Source organism: Rhinatrema bivittatum, chromosome 7 (assembly GCF_901001135.1).
Source record: "Rhinatrema bivittatum chromosome 7, aRhiBiv1.1, whole genome shotgun sequence".
Lineage (NCBI taxonomy): Eukaryota > Metazoa > Chordata > Amphibia > Gymnophiona > Rhinatrematidae > Rhinatrema > Rhinatrema bivittatum.
In genome coordinates this window covers 70,331,785-70,356,904 of record NC_042621.1, presented here as the reverse complement: position 1 = coordinate 70,356,904, position 25,120 = coordinate 70,331,785, and the positions used below count along the sequence as shown (strand labels likewise).

The window sequence follows — 25,120 nt, the reverse complement described above, 5'->3', positions numbered from 1 at the left end:
ACCTTCCAGATCAACTTCTATAGTTAGACCATTAGAAGTAAAAGAACAAGATAACATAAAAACAGCACCAATAAGAGAAATGCCAGTGCACACCCCCCTTTCTAGTCATTTATAAATATTAAAATTTTGGGGCTGCATAGGTGGAGTAGCCCAGGGATAAATGGCACCTTGTGAGGGCATTTCTGGTTGAGGACCTTGTTGTGGCCAGGGAGCAGTGTTCCAGTATCCTGGCCCCCTAATATTTCTGTCATCTTGCCTTCTTTTGCATTCATTTTTCCAGTGACCTTGCTTCCCATAATAATGACAATGGCCATTCCGACGGTTAGGGGCTCCCCTACCTCTGCCTTAGTTACCTTGTCCCCGTTCATCATTTCTTGGGGGAGGAGGTGGAAGTGATGGAGCTATCACTTTGCTACAACTGTGGGGTTGACAGTTCTTTCAGCTTGGACAGCAATTCTTACAATTAGTAGGAGTATAAGTATTCAAAGCTTGGTCCACACTTGTCTTAATGCGTGGTGTGAACCAACATATACATTGGGTAATTAAAGGGTCAATAGGAACTACATCTGTACCAGCATTAATTTTCCATACTTCAAGAAACCATACATAAAAATCACTTACTGATTAATCTTTTCTCTGTATAGTAGCTCTAATCACATTCCAGTTTGGTTTAGAGGGGTAACAAGTTGCAAGAACCCTTTAACTTCTAAAATAACAGCCAATTCAATTTCATATAAATCAATTCCATCACTTAGAGCTATCTGAGTTTTACAGTAAGTAAATTATTTATTTCAATTTTCCTGCTAAATCTGCTACTGTAGCTTACTTTTCAAATTGTTCCTCAGTTAAATGTGATCTTAAAATATATATCATATCATCAAGTGTGAGATCTCCTATTTGTACCTCTTTTTGGAGTTCATCTGCTAATTGTTTACCCCAGTGTATGCCAAGTTCAGATAATTGTTCACGGATAGAACAAATTTCTGTAGCTGTCAAAGACTCTCTCGCTTCATAATACATAGCCCATCCTGGTCTTTGGGGACATGGCTGAATTTTTAATCTCATAAGTGCTAATGTAACTGGACTCTTGTGTAGTGTAATCAGAATGTCAAGTGAAGGGCGATAAGTCTGTAGATGGATTTAAAGGTGGGGGCGTAGGAGGAGGAATCTCTGGTTCTGGAGAAGTAGAAATGGATTCAGCCGAATCTTTCTTAATGGTTAGATTTTGCAATTCATTCTGCAATGATCTCAATTGACTTTGATATTTCCTTTGTTTACTTTCATTGAGAAAAAGGGTTAATAGCATTTTAACTGTTTTCAGAACATTTCCCCTCTTGAGCATAAAGATATGTTTTGCAAACTTTTTGATATCTTAGCATTAAAAGTCTCTTCAGTTGGCCACACTGAGGGTCCTAGCTTCTTATTAATCCATTTTGTAATCTTTTCTATATCAAAAGCTTTCCCTTATTTTAACTGTATTGTATAATTTGGGGTTCTTTTCTGTGCCATCCTTCCTATTTTTTTATGTAACAGTTATACAAATTGTATGGCACAGCACAAGCTTTGTCAAGTGTCAAAACAAGTCGGGTTACTGCTTCTTGGCTCTCATGTTTGTCTTTCTCTCTTCTCCTGCTAAAAAGTGAAGGATGTTAGAGAGAGATAACATTCCAAATTGGGAATTAATCCATACAGTAAGCTCGTTTATTCACACACTAAGAGGTAGATTTTCAAAAGGGTCCATGCGTAAATCCCAGGGATTTACACGTGCCAGGCCAATTTTTAAAGGCCCGGTGACGTGCGTAAATCCCCGGGACTTGCAAATGTCCTGGGACCTCAGGAAAGGGGCGAGGCTAGAGGCCCTCGGCACAGTGGCTATTTGCCGCTGTGCCGGTGCACGCAACCTGCGCCTGCCCCAAGGCAGGTGCAAGAGGTAAATTAAAAATTTGTTGGGGGGGGCTAGGTTAGGGGAAGGGGAAGGGAGGTTAGTATAGGGGGTTGGGAAGTTCCCTCCCAATCCACTCCGAAATTGGAGCAGACTAGGAGGGAACTGCGCAAGGTTGCAGGCATCGGCGTGCGCAGGATGCAAAAGTGTGCACCACCTGCACGCACCAACCCTTGATTTTATAATATGCGTGCACTTCCGTGTACATGTTATAAAATCGGGGTCTATGTGTGCGCGCCGGGTAGTGTGCACGTTTGAAAATCTACCCCTAAGTAACAGCATTATCAAATGAAAGCAGAGTGTTAAATTATCACAGAAGCAAACACAAACACTGCTAAGCATGTAGAAAACCCTGAGTGTCTTTTTAATTAAGCAATTGTATTTATATTATATTCATATTTCATGACATCCATCTGAAAATTAATCTTATCTGGATAAATAGCTTTTTATTTATTACTGCATTTTGTCTTGTATTGTGTTAATGTCAATACAATAGACCCTTTGCTTGATTTATCTTGCTATTATCAGAGGTGCATTCAGAGCACATTGGAATATTTTTGTAATGTCCAAATTCTTGCTATTGTTTTATCTAGCTATTGAACAGAATTAGTCTGCTTACTGAGGCAGCAATTTTGTCTTCTACTGTGAAGTGGAGAACCCTTATGTCTGCTTTTCAGTAACTCCCTAATCCTAATTGTTATCAGATTTTGCAAGCACGTTTTTGGCCAAAGAGACACATAGACATAAAAGAAAACAGAAACAGATAAACGGAACACACAGAACAACTTCAATTATTGATCATTACCTTGAATTTATAAAAACTTATTAAAACTGTTACTTATCTTTAATTTACAGAAACTATTAAAACTTATTTCATGAAACTAATTCATATTTATTCACATATCACATTACCCAGCATTACACATCACTCAGTAAGACATGTTAGCCAGAGAAAGTTACATCATACATTCACACTAACAAGTACTTCAGTTTTTCACACGTTGCACACACAACACACATACTAGACATCCCATTATCTTAAAATTGAGCGCTGTACTTTTAATCTTTAAACCTGTTTGTTCTGTGATTTTCTTATATTATCTAAATCTTATCTAGCTATTAACCACAGAATAACCCTCTTAGAGACCCCGGTAAATGACATATGTCCTAGTCTGATTGATCCAAGTAAACTGTATGTGTTCTAGTCTAATAAGGACGCTAACAAAAATAAAATAAAAATCTAACATCCCTAACTGTACTCTATGCCTATCATAAACTATAAATTAAGTTTTTCTCCAGCTGTCTATCTGCAAAACAAAAACTCAAATCAAGGAGACAGAGAGAGAGAAGAAGCCAGGCAGCAAGGGAGAAAGAACACTTCCCATAAACAGCAGCCAAGCAGGCAGTTCCACTCACCGTCTCCAGGGGTCTCCAGTCCCAATGGGTCGCCAATTGTTGTGGGTCACTGAAATGCTTAAAACCAAGAGCTATAGACAAAGCAAACTTCTTTTATTAGAATACTCCAAAATAACATCAAGTATACCTTGGAGATAGAGGCAGCATGCTAAACAAAGCACGGATATAACACTCAAGTGATTTTGCTGATAGCAAGACTATATATAGGATTTCTACACTTGTTTCATCCACCCCTAAGCTAGATTACATACGTGCCAAAATTTCTATGATTGGGTTTCTATTATAAACAAATAATATGAATGGACATATGGTAATTTGCTCTTGGCTTCTATGCAAATTATTCTCATTTCATATGTGGATGAGTTTATCTATGACTCACAATTGGATGGAATGTAAACTCGCCTTGTTTCGATTAAAAAATTTTCTAACCTTAGATGGAATGTCAACTGGCTTTGCATCTGTTCAAAAATGTTCTATTACCTTGTAGTTCAACATCTTTTATCTACAAGTTAGAGTATTTGTCTAGGAAAACTAGTACAAGGCTGAGACTATAATGTTGTTAGTACTTACAAAACTGCTTATGATCAAAAATCAGAAACTTAGGAGAACGAGTATAATGAATTTGTGTGGCATGTCAAAAAGTGTTTCGCTGTTTCTTCACCACTTTCATGTCTGTGATGGGGGCTTGTAAGCACCACAATAGTATCATCCATAAAAAAGGCAAACGTTTTCCTGTAACTCCTCTGCAAATTTGCTCATTAGGGATGTGCAGTGGTGTTTACATTTGGCTTTAATTAGTATGCATTATTTTGATTCAGTGTGCACTAATTGAAATAAATGACATAAAATGACAAAAAACATTTTTGCTGCACATCCCTATTGCTCACAAAGATACTGGATGGAGCCGGCCCTAAGACCGATCCCTGATAGTGATGAGGATAATAATGATAATGATCTGCATATGATGGGACCCAAATCAGTGTAAAAAATGTCAATGTTTGTAACAGATAAACCAGATTAATGCACAGTGCTTTGATGTTTTTTCCTTTATGAAATGTAAAGGCCTATTCACTGAAGTTCATTAATGCTAATGAAAACTTTAACGTGCATCAAGCTGCATTCAGTATTTAATGTGGTTTATCACTTTAGTCCTTGTTAATGTGAACTAACATGAAAAAAGTTACTGAGCTGTCACAAGCAAATCAGCTAATTAATGTTAAAATTGATTACAGAAGTTCACAGAAGTAATATGGATTTGTGTAAACCTCCACGCGGCCCCCCTCATGTAAGACAAAAACTTAACAATACTTCTAGAGGTGCATTTAAGAATTTTTTTTTTACTGCCTTAGTAGGGCTAGCATACTTGCAAGATGGCTAGCATCAGCCCAAGGCAGAAATCCAGGCCCCATTCCATCTTGTCTGAGTGGAAATCCAAGGCCTCCATGCCCTCTTCCCCCCCCCCCCCCCCCATAGTCTGAACCTTCTGTGGAGCCCTTCCACCCCCATTTCTCCCTAAGTGAAAGTACGTGCCCGCATCTGGTCCGGTGATGTCCCCTCAGATCAAAATAGAAGTTTTGCCATAGCTTTTCTGAGGACCCCAATGGATCTCCAAGGACCCAGTATCTTCCTGCCTAGCCCCCTCCTTTCCTCTCCCCTACTCATCTACTAAGCAGTACATGTCATTCGGCACCATTTTGGCCACCGGAGCAAGCAGGGTGTAAAAGAGTAGTGATCTCTCCTGCCTTCATTTCCTTTGCTGGAGCCTCAGAAGGGCTAGATTTGGAAGAAGAGGGTGGGGCTGGGGGAAAGACACTGGGGCTTCGGAGCCCCCATCACAGGATCTTGGGGGTGAGGAGCTCCATGGTGAAATATGGAGGGATTGGTATTTATCATTGGGCAAGCAGGGACTCAGACTTTCACTCCGGTGGAGGAGGAAACCTGTGGCAGGGAAACCGAGGGAAAACTTGGACTATCGCTGGGGGTGGGGTGAGGGGGAGCCATGTAGGGTCCAGACTTTCACTTGGGGAGACAACTGAGCTTTTTAGCATTTTTGATGGGGGAAGAGACCTGCGAGGAGGTCTGGCACAGGTGGATCGTGGTGCTCATCTGTGATTATTTTTTACCATGAAAATGCATTACTGCCACTGGTCGATGCTTATATAGTACTGGCTACGGCAAAACGGTTGTGAACATGGTATTCCCTAGAGCCTTTACGCTTTCTGGTGAATGGCGTGTAAAAACGTGCATTACAAATGGCCTTTATATTCAGATTCACAGTGCTATGTAATCTGGCAACATTAATGAAGGTGACCTCCATGACAGGAAGGAGTAAAGCCTAAGGATCAACCACCTGCCTCTTTAAAAAGGTGAAATTAAAAAAATAAAAAGTTAGGAAGAAACATTAAATGTTTTCTAAAATTGTTCTCTGGCAAAGATTTTGCTGTGAGGCTGCATACATCCAACCTTCAGCGGGTTTACTCTTCTTCCCCATGAAGACTATCTACGCTCTGCGGGGCGGATTTTAAATGCCCTGCGCGCGTAAATCCGGCTGGATTTACGCGCGCAGGGCCCTCGCGCGCCGGCGCGCCTATTTTGCATAGGCCGCCGGCGCGCACAGAGCCCCGGGACGCGCGTAAGTCCCGGGGCTTCGTAAAAGGGGTGGGGAGGGGGCATGTCGGGGGTGTTCCCGAAATGACGCGGCGTTTCGGGGGCGTGACGCGGCGTTTTGGGGGCGGGCCCGGGGGCATGGTCGAGGCCTCCGGACCAGCCCCCGGGTCGGGTGATGGCGCGCACAGATTTACATCTGCTTTTAGCAGGCGTAAATCTGCCAACAAAGGTAAGGGGGGGGTTTAGATAGGGCTGGGGGGGTGGGTTAGGCAGGGGAAGGGAGGGGAAGGTGGGGGGAGGGTGAAGGAAAGTTCCCTCCGAGACCGCTCTGAAACCGGAGCGGCCTCGGAGGAAACAGGCAGCGCGCACTGGGCTCGGCGCGCGCAGGTTGCACAAATGTGCACCCCCTTGCGCGTGCCGACCCCGGATTTTATAAGATACGCACGGCTACGCGCGTATCTTATAAAATGCAGCGTACTTTTGTTCGCGCCTGGTGTGCAAACAAAAGTACGTGCTCGCGCAAAATTTTAAAATCTACCCCAGTGTGAGCATGCCGAAAACAACTGGAGGCAAACATGATAAAAGTGAATTTTGGTATAGTAGGACTGTTTAATAATGCACATTTCTCCATGTTAATAAGTGTCTCATGCAATTGCTTCTTCGGCTGTCTCTGATTAGTACGAGCTTGTGACACGCAGAATGAAGAGTGCGAGGGAACGGTTTTTCTTGTTACTGTAGGAATTCTAAGCTGGCTGATGGGATGACTTCACAGCTACAGATGTGTTCCTTTTGGGGTTTACACTAGCATTTCACCTAATCATTTCTGGCGTTTTCGTCCACCGTAGTACATGTTCTCTCCAAGGAGAGGAGGGGAGGTGGGGGGGGGGAACGGAAGGGAGAAGTTTACCTCCTAATTCTCCTCACCCACCCACCCCGCTGTTTGTTGGAAAGCAGGAAAGTGTCTCATCTTTAGCATCTTTTTTCTCTTTTGCCCTGGTATAAAAGATGTGTGGTGTTTTTTGTTTTTTTTTTTGACATGATGAGTCAGGCGTGAAGAATAATTTGATTATGACATGAACCTTATCAACAGATAATTTTCAAGTACCCGAAACAGAAACACTTATATAGATAGTAGGTGAAACTGTTGGGATGGGAAAGAGAGTCCCTTGAAAGCACGGCAGCTGTGAAGGCTGGAGTGCGCAGTCCCACGGAGCCGTCCAACCTTGATGCTGGGATGGCGATGCGGGAGAGAGTAAAGATGTTTGAGCAGATGATATAGGTGTGAAGCGGCTGAAGTACGGCATTAACAAATCAGATTTGCTTTTTGATAGCTTGCCACTGTCTGACCCTCTTATTTCTTTTTTTTGGTTTGATGAAACAGAAGAAGACCTATCAGTGCATCAAGTGCCAGATGACCTTTGAGAATGAAAGAGAAATACAAATTCATGTTGCCAACCACATGATTGGTAAGAATCCTTTTAATACTTTTTTTTCCTGCTAATGAGCTGAAGAATTTTTTGAAAACGTGCCGGATGAATGGCACTCGAGATTGAGGTTCCCATGAGCAGGTGAAGTGGGATCATGTCAGCTTACCTTTTTTTTGTTTGCTGCAACAGGTCTGAGACGACCAAAACATTTTGTGTAGGCCGTTTGATAATGGTACTGATGATGATTTTTAGTTCCTGCAAACAAATATGCAGGGGAGATTCTCCGTAGACCTGAACTAATCCCCCCTCAGCTATCTGGTCCCTTGTGTGTGAATTCTTTTTACTTAATTCCACATTGTCTGCCTCCTTCTTTTTGTTTGAAAAAAAAAAAGTGTTTCTAAGGGTTATTTGATGTTCTGTTTTGTATTTTAAGCAAATTATCTGATTTAACTTTTTAAAAGGTATTTTCCAGCTATATGGGGTCCTCAAGTGCTTAATGCAGATGTTTTGTTCTCTATCGTGAACCTTCTTACAGAATTTTTAATGTTGTTAAAATCAAACTTGAAAGAATAAAAAAAAAACCCCTTCCATTCTGCACCATGAATTCCCCTCTGCCTATATATATATATATATATAAAAGTACTTGCTAGTTGCCAACCACTTAGAAGCAATTATGCTTCAATTTTGTATGTCATGACATTGAATAGATTTACCTGCTCACATTTTCCCAGCGAAATGTGGTTGAATGCCTGAGACACGCTGTCAAAACAAAATGCTTAAAAAAGTTATGCCTGTACTTGCTGCTTACTTTTCAAACAATTGTGAACTTTTAAAAAGTTCAGCAATTCAAGTGCTCATTTTACAGGAGAAAATAAAACCAAAGCCGCAATGTTTCAGCTCAGTTCTGATGGAACAAGGGTTCCTTGAATGCCATTATGGAGGGAAAAGCTTTCTATGCCAGGCTGTCTAATCCATAGCAGAGCAGGATTTTAAGGGATTTTTTTTTTTTTTTTGGGTGGGGGGAAGTGGAGATATATGAGGTAGGAGAGCATTTCTTTTCTCCAGATTTCTGGCATTCCGTACCTCCATACTAGACACTGAATTCAAATGTTCTACGTTGCGTTGTAGGTGGTATATATATATATATATATATATATATATATATATATATACACACACACATATATATATATATATATATATATATATATATATACACACACACACATATATATATATATATATATATATATATATATACACACACATATATATATATATATATATATATATATATAATTTTAAATAAATAAATACAATTTATACTCAAGATTTAAATATCGGAATCAGTTGTTGGGTTGAAGAAGGCAGTAGTGAAACTGATGGAGAGGACGAATGGGGACGTGGTTGTGTGTGGTAAAGTCCATGATTTCAATGACCTTTTTTTGTTGTGGTGGAATGCATTTTGAAAATGAACAAATTTTATTGCCAGTTTGTTTACCTGTAGAGAGGTATCATGGCATTGACCATTAAAATATTTTGAAAGCTGACCATGCAGCAGCCTGCTTCCACCTGCTACTTTAGACATAATCTCTTCTCTAACATTTGTTTCATTAGTAGCTCTTGTGTGTATACAAGTCCATTGCTGCTTCCCTTGAATTTTTAAACATTATCACTGCTTCTTTAAAGTCAGCTTGCAGATAGAAATATTCCATGCTGAATATACAGGAAAAACCCTTCCTATGCCAGGAGAAAAAAATATACACTTGCCGTAGCAGGGTAGTGACATGGAGGGACGTTACCCTACTCCCCTCAATGTTCGCTTTTTGTAGCAGGTGCTGACATGTGTAATCCTCATGAATTACCACACCATCATGTTTTAACTTTTATTTTTGTCTTTTGGTGAAGAAACTTGAATTATTCTACGGGGCATGTAAGCAACCTGTTGTGTGCTATGAATACAAACAGTTGGGCTGGCCTGCTGGCTCAGGTAGTGGATGTTGTGCACTGGTTCAGTCCCCCCAGTTGGCTAGAGCTGGGGTTGCCGCAAAGGCAGCGTTCACGCCCGCCAGGACAGAGGGGAGTCATGGTCATTGCCCGATGGCCGGGGGAGGGGAAGGGAGATACAGGAAGAAAAAAATAACTCTGGGGATTTGTGAATGAAGGCTCCTGGTGCCAGATTTCAGCCCCTGTTCCAAATGAGCTGGAAGTACAAAAGAGCAGAAGGAAACCGCTGAGTTAAAAAAAAAAAAAAATACAAGCAATGAAATGGGGAATTGCTAGATAAGAGAAAACGGTGCGAGCAATTGTTTCGTTACTGGCACTCTTGTGGGGAGGAGGGGAAGGGGATGGATGAGAGCAAAGGCTTTAAAATGAAAAATGTTTATAGCATGCAAACTTCAGAATTACTCCTGTTATAAAGCACCACGTGTTCCCAGATTACTCAGTGATGTCATATCTATGCATTTCTTCTCTTAGTATTTTTATCCATGTCAATTTAAAAACGCTTCATTAGGAAATATATAAATCAGAGAGCTGAGGGTTTGGGGTTTTTTTTTTTTGCAATTTATCGGGTTCTCTTTACAGAGGGAATTTTGGCAACCTGCACTGCTCATCATACATTGAATTTTACAAGGATAAACTTACCCTAGGAGTGGTTAAGGTGCATAGAACATGGCTTTAGTGAAGTGTATTTTCCAGAAGTCGTTGCTCCTAGCAATTTGGTTTCTCCAGCACTGTGCTACAGCGTTATATAAGAACATCAAAATTGCCAAATAGTGTCAGACCAAGGTCCTGTTTCCAACCTTGGCAAGCAGCGGATGCTTATAGGAAGTATAGAAGCATACGGCAGGTGTAGAATTGTCTGGCAATCGTACCTTTCCACTCTCTAGTACAAATGGTTTAGGGTGACTATTAGTTTAGTTATAGGCTATTTAACATATCTTCTATAAATTCTGAACCCATTTATATACTTTGCCTTCACATTGTTCTGTGGCATTGATTTGGTAGTAACCTAGATAGTAGACTGCCCATTAATGCCACTAATATATTCTTTCTTGCAGTCTTCACACCTTTGGAGTTCTCTCATGTACGTCCTCCACACTGTTGACTATAGAAACATAGACCATGATGGCAGACGAAGGCCACAAAAATCATGGTTGGTGAGGCTAAAGCCTGCTTAGCAGGGGAATAGCCACAGTCGGGCCAGTCCATTCGTTTTTGTACTCACGCCCACCAATATGTAGCATACGGCAGAAGGAGGAAGAGATATCAGTCCTACATGGGTTGAGGGAAGATGCAGCTCCACGGGCCAGAAGAAAGTAAAGCCTCGTGACGGGAAGCAGGCAGGGGCCAGAGGAATGCAGAAGCTGAATCGGCCCGCATGGGCCAGAGACGGGTCTAAGGGAGCAGTCTCAGAGATGGAAAGGAGGAGAGCCGGGGGTCAGGCTGGCAAAGTGGGACTTGTACTGGGGTTGGGTCTAAAAAAGCCAGAGGGAATTGAGGGCTGGATCGACTGGGGAAGAGGTGGGAGAGGGCTGGGGTTGGACTATAGGAAGGGGATTGAACTAGGGAGTTGGTGGTAGGAGGAGAGAGAGAGTGTGTGTGTGTGAGAGAGAGAGAAACTTCATACCCTCACCCTCCTGCCCTGCCAAATATCAATCCTGGCTACATCATCGGTGCTTAGTTTCTGAAATCTTGACCTTCTACAAGATCACAACCATAATGATAATGCTGTTGGATGATATATTCATTACTTCCTTTCTCAATTTTGGTGGCTTATTTACTAGGAATGAGGGAACTGGTTTTTAGTGAAAATGAGTTTCTCCACTCCAGGCAGCTCAGATGATCTGAACCCTTTCAAGTTCTGTCCCATTTCCTTTCTTAACTTCTCAACTTGCCTGTAATATTTTGACCTTGCTCTTCAGAAAAAAGTGTCAAGAGGTTAATCAAAGCAATCCTTCAGCAGCCAGAAATTTGCATTGTTTTGAAGAGAGCATTTTCTCTCATGTTCGTATTTTCTTTTTTTTTTTTTTTTTTTTTTTAGAATTAATTGGTTGAAAGTAAGCAGATCAAATCCAAGGAAAAAATCTTTCACGTGATTTAGCAGTTTCTAGATTTTAAACATTTTTTCAAGCAAAGACCCTCCAGATTAGTGTTAACTAAAACCAGTAATGTAATCAACATTCATTTAAAGAAAAGTAAAAAAGAGCTGCTGTTTATTTTTTACATTACTTCTCCTTTTGATTGTATTCCTAGATTTCCCTTACTTTTCATTAAAGATGGTACATTTTTGCATGTTTTTTCGGGAAGAATAAAGATAGATGATGTTAATTGTGGCCACACCTGTTTTCAGAAATGTTTTCTTGATGCCACTGCTCCTTGTTTTCTACTCTCAATCTGGGATTTTGAGTGGCACTGAGGCAAGCTTTTGATACTGATCGGCACAGCAGCACTGGCCTCCGTGGAGGAGGGGCTTTTAAAAATAATAAAGAGAAATGAGCAACACTAGGAATCTTAATTATATTCTAACTTCCTACTGAATTATCCATTTTATTTTCAGTGGTCAAAACATAATTCTTTAATCAGGATTGCCCTTGTCTAAAGTATCTGATTTTGTTCAGGAGATGGGGAATCCCGTTTCATCTTCTGGAATTGATAATTCCCCAATCTGACGAGCGCTAGCGGCTGTAATGGAAATAGTTTGATGGTTTTAGGCGTAGCTGTGACTTGTCCAGATCAGGCTTAAAAGTGGTTAGAAGTGATTTAAAACACTTGGGTATAAAAAGTTAAGAAATCCAATGATGCCAATATTCAGACAAACCTAAAACAGATGGGGTAGATTTTAAAAGGTTGCACGTGGGCGTACATGTGCGCACACTATCCGGCGCGTGCGAGGGGGTGCACAATTGTGCACCTTGCACGCGCCGAGCTGCGCTTCCTCCCCCGTTCCCCCTAGCCTCACCTTCCCACCCCTTCCCCTAACCTTCCCCCCGCCCAGCCCTACTCTAAGCCCCCCTTCCCTTTATTTTACCTTTTGCGCCTGCTGGCTGACTGCCGGCGCGCGATCCCCGGCACAGCAGCAAATATGGCCACTGTGCCAGGAGCCTGACCCCGCCCACGCCCCGCCCTACCCATGCCCCGCCTCTTTAGTAAAGTCCCGGTTCTTACACGCGTCCTGGGGCTTTATGCGCTTCGCCGGGCCTTTTGAAAAATAGGCCCGGCGCGCGTAACCTTTTTAAAAATCCGGCCCATAATTTATCTGGCTAAAGTTAGCTGGGTAAGTTATCAGGGATATTCAGCAGGATAAATGTCCCTGCTGAATATCCCAGAATAAAATGATCTGGATAAAACCGGTCCAGATAACGTTGAATCCTACCATGACCGGCCATCTCTGTTGATATCACCAGGTGGCTTGCAAAGTTATCACTGGTTAAGCATCGTTTGAATGGGGGGGAGAAGAAATTCTGCCACATGGGCCTCATGGCGCCAATTCCCCCATCCCAGTGAAACCTATGCCGGCCCTGCTGGCCAAGTTCCTCGCCCTCCCCCTGAATCCCGCAAAATAAAGTGCAAACTTTGCGGATCTAGAGACCCAAAAATCCTCTTTCCCCACTCCACCCCCCTCCCAAAAAAAAAAAATCAATATGTAAAGTATGCTGAGTTTGTAAGCAAAAGGCCACCCTCCCCGTCAAGCCCACCCTAACCCTCTAGGTCCAGCCAGACCTCCTCCCCCACCCCCCAATGGGCTCACCACGGCCGGGAGCTCGGAACTAGTGTCCCAGTCCCGGGTGTGTCCAGCGTCGCTGACCAAGCAGTAACTCCCGCAGCAATGTTAGCGATTTACACTTTTACTTTTCCGGGGTGGCGGGAGCGGGCATCAGCTGGCAGCCCTGGCCTACGTTTCACTGGGCTGTAAGGGGGTGAGGGATCGGGCCTTGAGGCCCCCCCCTGTATGGGCAGGTTTTTGTTCCCCCCCCCCCCCATTCAAGTGCTGCTTAAGCGCTGCTATTCTTTGAACCACCCCGTGAAGCCTCTTCCTGGATAACTTTAGGCCTGCTCAGTCCAGGCCTAGACTGGACTGAGTAATCTCATAGGTTAACCCCCCAAACATTGGAGTTAGTAGAACAAGTCATTCGGCTATCTTAGGTCCGCACCGGGATGACCCCCTGAGAGATATCCCTCCATTACCCGCCCAAAATTCAGCCAGATAATGGCATGCTGAATAAATGCCGGAGAGAGTCAAATGCAGGCAGTCATCTGGATAACTCAAAGGTTCAAATACCTATCTTCATCAGCAATTAAGATACAGTTCATTGTTTGAGATTCTTTAATAATTTTTTTTTTTTTTTTAGGACCAGTCAATAGATTTTAGAAAAATCAGATGGAAAATCCCCTTTGAACCATGAGAGAATCTATGGTGGTGTCCTCTAAAACATCTCAAAAGGGCCAGATGTGCTATGTGAAACAGGTGAACTTAAGGTGAACTTAAGGTGAACTTAAGGAAAGAGAAAATTGTCTTCTGCAGAAAAAAACAGTTCTGCTCCAAAGTAAGGCACAAAAACAGACCAGCATATCAATAAATTTAGGGGCTTGAGAAGGTCGAGCGCCGAAGTGGCTTAAGCCCAAATTTTAAAAGCCCTGTGCGGTGCCAAAACCGGGGGGAATACGCGCGTGGCCGGGGCCGTGTGTACGCGCCGGGCGCATTTTAAAAACGGCCCCAGCCAACGAGCAGAAGTGCCGAGCTCCTTGTTGAAGGGCGGGGCGGGGGCTGACCGGGACAGCGGCCATTAGGTAGCAAGGGCCAGCGCGCGGAACTTACTACTTCATCTATTCAGATGAAGTAAATTCCAAAATTAAAAAATAAAAAAAAAAGGTAGGAAAAGGGGTTTTAGGGGTCAGGGAGGACGAGCGGGAAAAGGGGGATAGGAAAGTTCCTTCCCAGTCCGCCTCTTAATCGGAGCGGACTGGGAGGGAACTGGTGCAGGCCCGATTGCATCACCGTGCATATATATATATATATATTTTTTAAATCTCACCCTTGCATGCGCAAGATGCCACGTGCGCGCGGGAATAGTATTTTATAACATGCGCGCGCCAGTGCGCACGTTATAAAATTGCCACATCCATATGCATGGCGCTGGGAACCGCAGGCACGCGTGCCGGTTTTAAAATTGACCCCCTTAGGGCAATACAGCGTTATCAGTGCACGTAAATCTATCTCATGCATATTCATTTGGATATGCTGAAAACCAGGCCTGCTTGTGGCTCTCGGGGGCTGCGGTTGGCCATCCCTGGCTTAGTGGTTAGAAAGACGGTGCCGAGAGCCAGAGAAACCTTGATTCAAATCTCTCCGCTTTGTGACCTTAAGCGAGGCCTTTCGTCCTGCATTGCCCCAGGCACCAGCTTAGGATGCCATTTGCTAAGCTGCCTTAGGGCTTTACCATATGGTGAAGGCCTTAACACACAGATCACATGCAGTGTTTGAAATACCATGTTATCTTCCTTCCCCCACCTCCCCCTGGGACATCTCGGTGCAGTGCGGGTATTAAAAATGAACTGACCTGCATGCAAACCTACAGATCAGCTCTTCACCTGGAGATACTGTGCAAACGAAGCAACGAGACGTGCCTTAAAAATTTGCAAGCCGTGTTGTTTGATTGACAGCTTGCCACGTTTCAGGAGATGTAGCTTAACCTTCCCCAGGAGCTTCGGGATGCTAACGCACATCTCAAAGTTCCTATGATTAGGCCTCAAAGGGGCCAATGCAGCCCCAGAGCTCCCTCCCTCCCCCATGGTTATAAAATTTATGGGAGTCTACTGAGACCCCTCCCACTGCTCCTTGAGGTAGATAAATGTTCCAAGAAAAACAAAAAATGCTGAACTCCCCTGACCCCCCCTCCGGTCCCCACCCTTAACCCTGATTCACTTACTATTAACCCTTATTGTCTAGCATTCTAGGCTGCATCTAAGGCTGACATCTCCATTTCCAGAATGGTTCTAGCCGGCCTCGAACACCTGCTTTGCTCCTGTTACCTGACGGGGCAAAGGGGCATCAGCCCTTGAGTTACAATGCACAGGTTGAGCTCGCTTTTTAACTCAAGGGGGAGCAGGGGAGTCTCTCAGGTGTGATTTATGCACCAGGAAAGCATATTTTATGTGCAGGAAAAAATGCTTTGTGTGGTAAAGCATGTTTTCTGCATATAAATCCAGGTTTCAGGTCCCGGCACCAGACCTCTGGCTTCTGCCAATAGACCGCACATAGGGGTAGATTTTCAAACAAGGCGCGTTGGCATACTTTTGTTGGCGCTCCAGGCGCAAACAAAAGTACGCGGGATTTTAGTAGATACGCGCGGAGCCGCGCGTATCCGCTAAAATCCTGGATCGGCGCGCGCAAGGCTATCAATTACGTATAGCCGGCGCGCGCCAAGCCGCGCAGCCTACCCCCGTTCCCTCCAAGGCCGCTCCGAAATCGGAGCGGCCTCGGAGGGAATCCTCTAACGCCCTCCCCTCACCTTCCCCTCCCTTCCTCTACCTAACCCACCCCCCCGGCCCTGTCTAAACCCCCCCCTTACCTTTGTCGGGGGATTTACGCCTCCCGGAGGGAGACGTAAATCCCCGCGCGCCAGCGTGCAGCTAGCGCGCCGGGACGCGACCTGGGGGCGGGTACGGAGGGCGCGGCCACGCCCCCGGACCGCCTGGGCCGTATCCACGCCCCGGACCCGCTCCCGACACGCCCCCTAAACGCCGCGATGACCGGGCCTGCCCCCGACACGCCCCCCTCGGAGAACCCCGGGACTTACGCGAGTCCCGGGGTCTGCGCACGCCGGTGAGTTATGTAAAATAGGCTCACCGGCGCGCAGGGCCCTGCTCGCCTAAATTCGCCCGGATTTGGGTGGATTTAGGCGAGCAGGGCTCTTAAAATCCGCCCCATAGGGAGGAGGAGTAGCCTAGTAGTTAGAGCAGTGGGCTAAAAACCAGGAGACCAGGGTTCGAGTCCCGCTGTCACTCCTTGTGACCTCCATTGCCTCAGGTACAAACTTAGATTGTAAGCCCTCTGGGGATAGAGAAATACCTACAGTACCTGAATGTAAACCGATGTGATATCTCAGACTGAATGTTGGTATATAAAATAAATAAATAAATAAATACACTCTGGAAACCTTACCCTGCCTCCAACCGGGAGGAAAATTTCCAGCACTAAGAAAAGCTGAGTGAAGCGATGGGCGAGCAATAGTCAATGCCTTTATTAGCATGGGATTTCCATGCAAGGGCGCTAAACCGAACATAGAATGTTGTACCGTATTGTGCGCAAACCTCCAACCGCAGGTAAATAAACTGTGTGTTCTGCTGAGCCCATGTTATTATATCGGGCCCAAAGAGTGTTAAAAACCAAGCGGATGACACAAATCCCTCTTTTAAAGAATAAACTGGAGACTTTTTTTTTGTTTGGAAGAGTTCTTCACTTGGATAAAAAGCCATTATTCTGTTTTCCTGCTCTAATTCTCATGTCTATTGTTCCATGTGTCTGCCAGGTTCAAGCTAGTACAAACCACTTGGGGCCCAATTCAGAAAGGGTTTTCTTTCACTTTGTGTCTGCTGTAAAAATCAAGGCCTTGTTTTCCTTCATCCGTACTGCTTTATCCTTTATCCCCGGTGTAACCTCTTCTCCCCAAACCTCTGGCAGAGAGGGTCACATTCGGGTGCTGCTGAGGCCAGACAGAGCTTGGCACAGCCTTTATTTAGATTTTAGCTCAGGCTTTTTGATTGGTAAGCTCAGGGCGGGATGACATGCAGGTACAGTAGATATTTAACAGTCATAAGGGCCTACTTTACTATGGTTTTTCTCCAGTTCCGAGCCTACGGGAAACATGCTTAGTAAAATCAGGCCCTAAGTTTGTACTTGAGGCAAAGGAGGGTGATGCCCGAGGTCACAAGAAACATCAGCAGGATCTGAATCGTGGCTTCCCTGGTTCTCAGCCTGCTGCCCTTACCACTAGTCTTCAACTCTGGTTCTCCGCTCCATTTCTTCATGATGGTGAGACACAAGTGCTTCTAAGCCTTGAAGGATCAATGCAATAGTCAAATAAATTTCTACATGTGGAAGTCCCTAGTTTGCACTGTCAGCATCAACCACAGGTGCTACGGTTTGGGACCGAGTCGGGATGGGATTGGGGGGGGGGGGGGGGGGGGAAGCTATCTTCCTGGGCCCTTGGCGTGGTCAGTCACTGCTGAAGACAAGGGCTCACACTCCAGCTGGGCATTCCCCACTGCATGCAAGAGTGCCCAATAAAGGAACGAGGAAGCCAGAATCAGCAAATGGGGTAGGAAGGAAAAATCAAGCCAGTGGTCCATCCATTCAGACAGTGCACTAGACAAAGAGAGAGAAAAACACCCCAAATTTTATAAGCCTGGGGGTTGGAGCAGCTGGCTTTGAACCAGGGCGACCAGGGTTCAAATCCCACTGCTGCTCCTTGTGACCTTGGGCAAGTCACTTTACCTTCCATTGCCTCGGGTATAAGCTTACAGGGTCATTCTTCAGATCGCGATGGGCCATTATCGCGTGCGTTAGAGCATTATCGCGCTGCGGGCGATAACATTTTACGCAGCACTGCCAGAAATATAACTACACCTTTCCCACTGGCAGTACGGGGGGCGAAAGTGTGCAGCGAGCTCACAACTGCGACGGGCGAAAATGCATCACCATGATGCGGCTACCTGCTCAATATTGCCCCTTTTTTTCCCCGCAGCTCATCATTCCGCTATATTTATAGCGGAATGATGAATCCAGGGGGTTAGATTGTGAGCCCTCTGAGGACAAAGAAATAACTACAGTACCTGAATGTAATCTGCTTTGAAGTGGCTGAAAAGCGGAATATAAAGTTTTATTTATTTATTTATTTATTTAACAGTTTTATATACCGAATTTCTTGTAACAGGATTACAAATCAAAACGGTTTACATAATAACAATAACAGTGCCTCAAATAGTGCAATTACATAAAACAGAGGAACAATAAAACAGAGGAACAGTTCTAATAAATAAAAAAAATAAAATAAAATAAATAAAACAAACAGCTTACTCTAACTTAAACAGAATCCAGGCCAAAATCACAAAGATCAAAACCAACTTCAAAAATAGCAATACAATAAAAATAATGGTTTCCTAGTCCATTTTAGATCTTCTCACCACTCTCCCTTCTCTTGCACCTTCATCCATAGCACAAATATCTTCCCCTTTATAGAGCAGGATAGCTAGAGTGCAGCTCCAGCATGAGCTGGGCAAGGTGGAAAAATGTCCCCCAAGCACAAAAAGTATCTTAAACAGGTCCCAAGTCAAAACACTCCAGATGTAATCTGTCCGTCGGTCCAACAAAGGTAGGGGGAAGGTTTAGATAGGGCCGGGGGGGGTGGGTTAGGTAGGGGAAGGGAGGGGAAGGTGCGGGGGGTGGAGGGAGCTGGCAGCACACGCAGGGCTCGACGCGCGCAAGTTGCACAAATGTGCACCCCCTTGCGCGCGCAGATTTATGAAATCTACCCCCTTGTGTGCGCTGAATCCTCTGGTGAGGCCTGGAGAATTTATTGCCTTTCCAGTCATTTTGAAATGATCTTTTAAAAAGTTAGTCCTTTTATTTATTTATGTTTAGAGAAATTACACCAGTTTGCATAACATAATTTAATTTGCTTGCTGATTTCCCAGGCAGTAAATTGGAATTTTCTTTAATATATTCCTCCTGTATTTTTTTTTTGCATTTTCCGTTTACAGCTTGGCTAATAGTTGTTCAGTTTTCACTGGCATTTTTATACCTGCTATGACAACATTCTTGTTTTACATGATATATTCATAATTGGCCATGATCACAGCTCTACATCACGTTTGGTTATTCTTAGCAACGTTATTGTTCCTTTCAGCCCTTCAAGCCTTGTTTTTGCATGTGCAGTTGTGATTACACTTGCTTAAACATTTTCCTGAGACTTTCATATTTATTCATGCAAGAGAGCAGCTGATAGAACATCGTTGGCTGTAATCCTGCTATAAGCGAAGTGTGATGTTTCCTTAAAGTTGTCATTAGCACGCATCTCAATCAATTCACAACCTTCCAACATCTGTTAACTAGCGTGTCATAGCTGAGATGTTCCTACAACCTTTAGTTTCAGACTGTGAAGTCAGATCATTACACATGTTTCTGTAACATTATTAATTTTGGGAGCAGGGGAGAAAAAAACTGAGAAAATGAATCCATTTTATTCAGTATTTTTGTGTATGTTTTGGTGTGTCTGTTTAATAGTTATTGGAAGTATGTGTACACACGGTCTTACGGACATTGAAATGAGTAGTGTCACGGTATCCTCTGCATACACGGCAGTGGATCCCCTATGTATGAATGTCTTTGGTTTCAGATGAAGATATTTTTGAAAGCAGAATGTTCTTTTAACAAAAATTACCCTTCCAGAAGAGTGTATTAAGACGTCAACAAGATGCTACTTATAAACAGAGTATTGTTCTAGCTGGAGTTCTTAAAAGTCGGATGCACCGTCTTACCTGTAAGCGTATGGTGTTCTGTTTATAGCACTTAATAAATGACTTAACTCTTCAGCAGCTTAGTGACGCAGTCCTAACCCTACCAATGTACAAACACCCAAGACCCTAAAGTGCTTGAATCTGGGAGTGTGGAAGGGTAGCAGTGCCATGACATTTATGATGTAAGCTGGTTTCAGCTTGCCACTTTTTGACCATTATAGATCACTTCTGGGAGTTTTGTATGCCAAGTGGCTTGACTATTACCTAATACAGTTACCAGTGCACACCTGGTCTAGAAAATATAATTTTGCTCTAATATTCATTTTTGTTCATTCCCATCCTCTTTCAGATTCCATGTGTAGTGGTTCTCCTTGAGTGTCCAGCAGAAGAAACGAGAAAAATGGAGAACCAAAAGTGGTTTATGGGATTGTTACTAGTTAATAGTCTAGTTTTCTTACCTACTTTCTTAACACTTCATCACCCTCCTAGAAAGAGACACACCACCTTAACTGCTTAATTCACTTCCATAGACTAGTAGCAATACCAGTCTTCAGAACATCACATATATAGGCATTATAACAATGAGCTGCAGTAAAGCTCTCCAGTTTCTTAGCACTATCCTCCCACGAAGAGGTGTCAGTAATATACAACACATTTAGGGATGTACCAGTAAAGTGCTAAACTTAGATTTTTGGGTCCGTGTGCAATGTCAAATGAGTGGGAAGGTTTTCCTCTGTGTTTCAACCGACTGAGATGCACGCTAACAACAACTTTAAGAAAACATCACACTTGGCTTAAAGCAGGATTATGTAAGAATTTCCTGGACAACTCCTGTTCCTTAATCACTCTTATTGAGCACTTACCTCTCTTTTCCTATTGTTGTATCGTCACCCAAGGACTTTTGGGGCTGTATTCCACCATCATATGGTTATCATATTTACCTTATTCTCCTCTATTGTTATTCACTTTATTTATTGCTTCAGTTATCCTTGTTCTATGTAAACCGATCCGATATGGTTATCACTATGAAGGTCGGTATAAAAAAAGTGTTAAATAAAAAATAAAATCAGCACTGCTAAATAGATAATGTATAACATTCTTACCCAGACCTGTGAATATAAGTCCATGTGCTCCAAACCTTAGCTTCTGAAACACATGCGGTCTACTTTTTCTCTCTGACATAGATGCCCAGGACTTCCCAAACCTGTCAGGTTTTTCAGGATATCCACAATTAATATGCATGTGATAACTTAGCATATATTACAGCAGTGTTTCCCAATCCTCTCCCGGAGGCACGGCTATCCGGTCGGGTTTGCAGGATTGCCATAATAAATATATATAATAGATTTGCATACACTGGGTCTCATGGCTGGTTAGGTGTACCTCCGGGAGAGGGTTGAGAAACACTGCAGTAGAAACACAGCACACAAAAATTTATCACGTGCATATTTATTGTGGTCTCGCAAAAACCCGGCTAGCTGTAGGGGCCACCAAGATAGGTCAGAGAAGCCTTGTTAACCAAGCGGCCAACTCTGGTCGCACCATAGGGCTGTCCTAAAATTAACCAGATATACTTACCCGCGCCACTGAGTATCCTTGTTAACTTAGCTGTATAGCTGTATCTGACTAACTTAACTAGCTGCTCCATGGCTGAATATCAACCTGTAGACCATGAAAAGACAGATATCTTTATTCAGTAACTACTGCAACACCCCAGACATGCGAAGCAAAAAATTATTTTTGTTTCACGTATTCCAGCTTTTATTTTTACACTCGCAAGTGAATAATGATTCTCAGTAGGCACTACGCACAACTCATGATAGTTTCAGCTGCCAGAAGCAACTTGAATGGAAATCTATAAACTATAAATTTGCACACAGAAGTATCTTTCAGCTAAGAAAAAGATCTGCTGTCACCAAAGAGTGCTATCAATACTGTACGTCTTATTTTCTTAAGATGCAGAAACAGCCCTCGCCTCTGAATCAAGGCAAGCCTGGTAAATAATAAAGGCTCCATGGCAGAATCCTGTGAAGAGAGGAGCCAGTGACATTGATACCATTTTGAAAGTTGTGATTCGTAGAACCGGACAATCCACTTAGTAATGCCCAAATTTCATTGTATTTAATAGCATTTATAAATCGCTTTCCAGATTAAAAATTGCCCAAAACAATAAACACAGACTTACATAAAATTAAAAATTACATTCCAATCACATCACAAAATATAACTCCAAAAATTAAAACAGTACAAACTCAACATAAAATACATAAACAGTACTGCTAATCACTTCTAAACATCCACCCAGCTCACCTCCCACTACTCTTGGAACATCAGCGAATATATGTTTTTAAATCTTTTTGGAATTTCACATGATCACTTTATTCCCTTAACGTCAATGGCAGCTCATGTCAGAGTTCAGGAATTGCTGCTGAGAAACTCAGTTTTGCAAACACGCAAGCCTGAATGCTCTTGCTGGTGGAAAGCTGTAGCTACTATCGATAATTTGCTCTTAGATTGCGACCACTAACTGACCACCTTAATCAGTCTTTTAAATGTGGGGGATACAACCCCCTTTAAAATCCTGAATGCCAAACAGCCTTGCGTCATTTGAGCAATAGGGAGCCAATGGACCTGACAGAATGTGCCACGAGCTACCTGTGATAAGACACTCTGCAGTATTTTGTATTATCTGCAGTTTCCTGGTCACTACACCCGGCAGCCCCAAGGCATTGCAGTAATCAATTTGTGACATAACTAAAGCATAAAATACCTTCTGTAGGGTCCTAAACTCCAGAAAAGTTTTCTTTTGTCTAATTTGCTTCAGTCTGACTTTGGCAGTTCTTTAACTTGTGATATCTGCTTCTCGAAAAATAATAGCCCCACCACCCCATTGCTTACCTACCCTCTTATCCAAAGCAATTTTATAACCCTTAGGGCAAATTAGAGAAATTGCAAATGCCTGAGAATGACTTATCCATGTTTTAATAATAAATACTAAATTAGCATCATTGGCTAAAACTAATTCATGAGGATATAGCCAATGTTTTTGAATAGAATAGGCATTAATTAAAATACATTTCGACTCCCCATCTCCCTTATTACCTGACCTCCCTCTACCAACCCTCCCTAATCTCTGTGGGATATCCAGTACCCTGTTCTTCCTCCCTATCAAAGCCCCCTAATTTTTCCTTCTAATTTTTAGAATATTTCCCCTCCTCAGCACAAGAAAAAGTCAGAGACCCCCAAGGAATCTTTATTAATCCCCCAACTCCATTCTCAAAATCTCCCCCAGATCTCCCACAGGCTCGCCTCTTTGGCCTGCCGCAGCAGCTCTTTCAGATGCTTATCGAGCCCCCAGGAGATGACGTTAATAGTAGGAGGGGGTCCATGTTTCCCAGCGTCAGTTCAGGGGATGGGACTAACAAGCCAGAGCTGCTTCTACCAGGGCTGGGAACTGCACTCAGCTCTCAGGTGGTCACAGAAGCCAAAAGTCCGTTTCACTCACTCTCAAAATAGCAGCAGATGTTTTAAATCCTTTGACGTATTCAACGCAAATAATTCAAAATGGCTAACACTGTGCAATCCTCTGGTTTTCCCACTTTTTTTTGTCAACCGGTTGTAAACCACAAAATGAATCCTCTTCAGTTCTCATGAAATATACTTTAAAGGGTGAATTTTAAAAGCCAGGTGTGCGCCAAAACAGGGAGATAGGCGAGTATGCCCGGCCGGTGCGCGCCGCGTGGATTTTAAAAGCCGCCTGTGTGTGCGCGTACCTCCTGGTACCTCCTGGCATGCTCACAAATAAATTACAAAAATAGGGGCAGGGCGAGGGCATGGCATGGGCGCTGGGTATGTGCGGGCCAAGAACACGCTATTATGTACACTCTTCAACAAGATTTATTTGATTGAATTTGTTTTCCTACATGATTTCTCAACAGGATAGTTTCCTGATTGTTCCTCCCGATGCAACTTCAGTGAAACATGGTCCCATGTCTGGGGACAGATTTTGTACTGTCAAATTGATTTCACCTTACTTTGAACAAATTTTGTTGTCTATCTCATTTGTTTTTGGATTAAACCGATTGTGTTTACACTAAGAATACCGATCGCTTTATGAGCCATTCGACCGTAAGATTATTTCCCGCTGCACATACTTTGTTTCCTTGTAATACTTAAGTGTGCTTTGCACTTCTTTCCACATCCTTTGAGGTGATTACTGTTCCTGGACTTTAACATGAAATGTGCGTGCCAGGTCTCCTGCCGTGTAACTCTACTACCGCTATAGATGGCGCGTAATTAATAACATAATTTCTAGGCTAGTCAGCAGGATTTTAAGGGTTGGTGCTAACAGGGTAAAAGGGTGGCTATTTAACTGGGGGAGGGGGGGCTTAGGAAGTCCTTCCTATCCCTACCTGGGCAAACTGGGAACGAACTGGGAAAATTTGTAATTGAGTCAGCGCGCATGTCTACTAAAATCTCCCCACTTTCACAGTAGGGGCAGCATTTTGCAAGCACATGTCCATATAAAATTGTGCACACATGTACGCGCTACAGCCTATTTTATACCATACACGCATTTACATGCGTGTATGGTATAATATGGACGCAACCTTGGTGCCCGTACGCCGGTATCAAAACTACCATCCCAAGTGGTTTCAAAGATATTGTGATAACGTTAAATGAGAACTGCATTCCAGCTGAATAATGTACAGAATTGAGTTCAACTAAATTGGTAACATCTCTCTCTTTCTCATATCGAATCCTTGTCACCAGAATGGAGTCAGTTCAGAGGGTGGCTACTGAAATGTTCAGTGTTCTTTGTTCTAAAGCATATGGGAAGAGATGTAAAGATACAAATATGTATACCCTATAGGTGCTATAGGAGAGATATGATGGACATTCAGATATCTGTTTTTCTTGCACGGGAGGCGAGCCTTTTTCCATGGAAAGAAGACTTCTAGAGCGTGGGATGATGAAATGAGGTTGAAAAGGGGGTAGATTCAGGAGTAGTCTTAGGAAATATTTCTTTACAGAGAGGGTGGTGGGTGTGTGGAAGTGGTGGAGACAAAAACAGTATCTGAATTCAAGAAAGCGTGGGATAAGTACAGGGGATCTCTAAGGAAGTGATGAGAAATATAATGCTAAATTAATTGAACGGATGGGCCATACGATCTTTTTCTGCCGTCGTGTTTCTATGAGGTGTGTAGCA

At 43.2% G+C, this 25,120-nt stretch overlaps 1 protein-coding gene across 4 annotated transcripts in view; it reads left to right on the top strand.

The window, feature by feature from the left end:
- Window positions 1-25,120, top strand: part of ZNF423 (zinc finger protein 423) — a 706,298-nt gene that overhangs the window by 446,002 nt on the left and 235,176 nt on the right. For all 4 annotated transcript variants that reach the window (XM_029608490.1, XM_029608489.1, XM_029608492.1 and 1 more), the window contains one exon: window positions 7,347-7,431. In XM_029608490.1, the coding sequence (XP_029464350.1) occupies window positions 7,347-7,431 (85 nt within the window). The remainder of the gene's footprint in view (window positions 1-7,346; window positions 7,432-25,120) is intronic.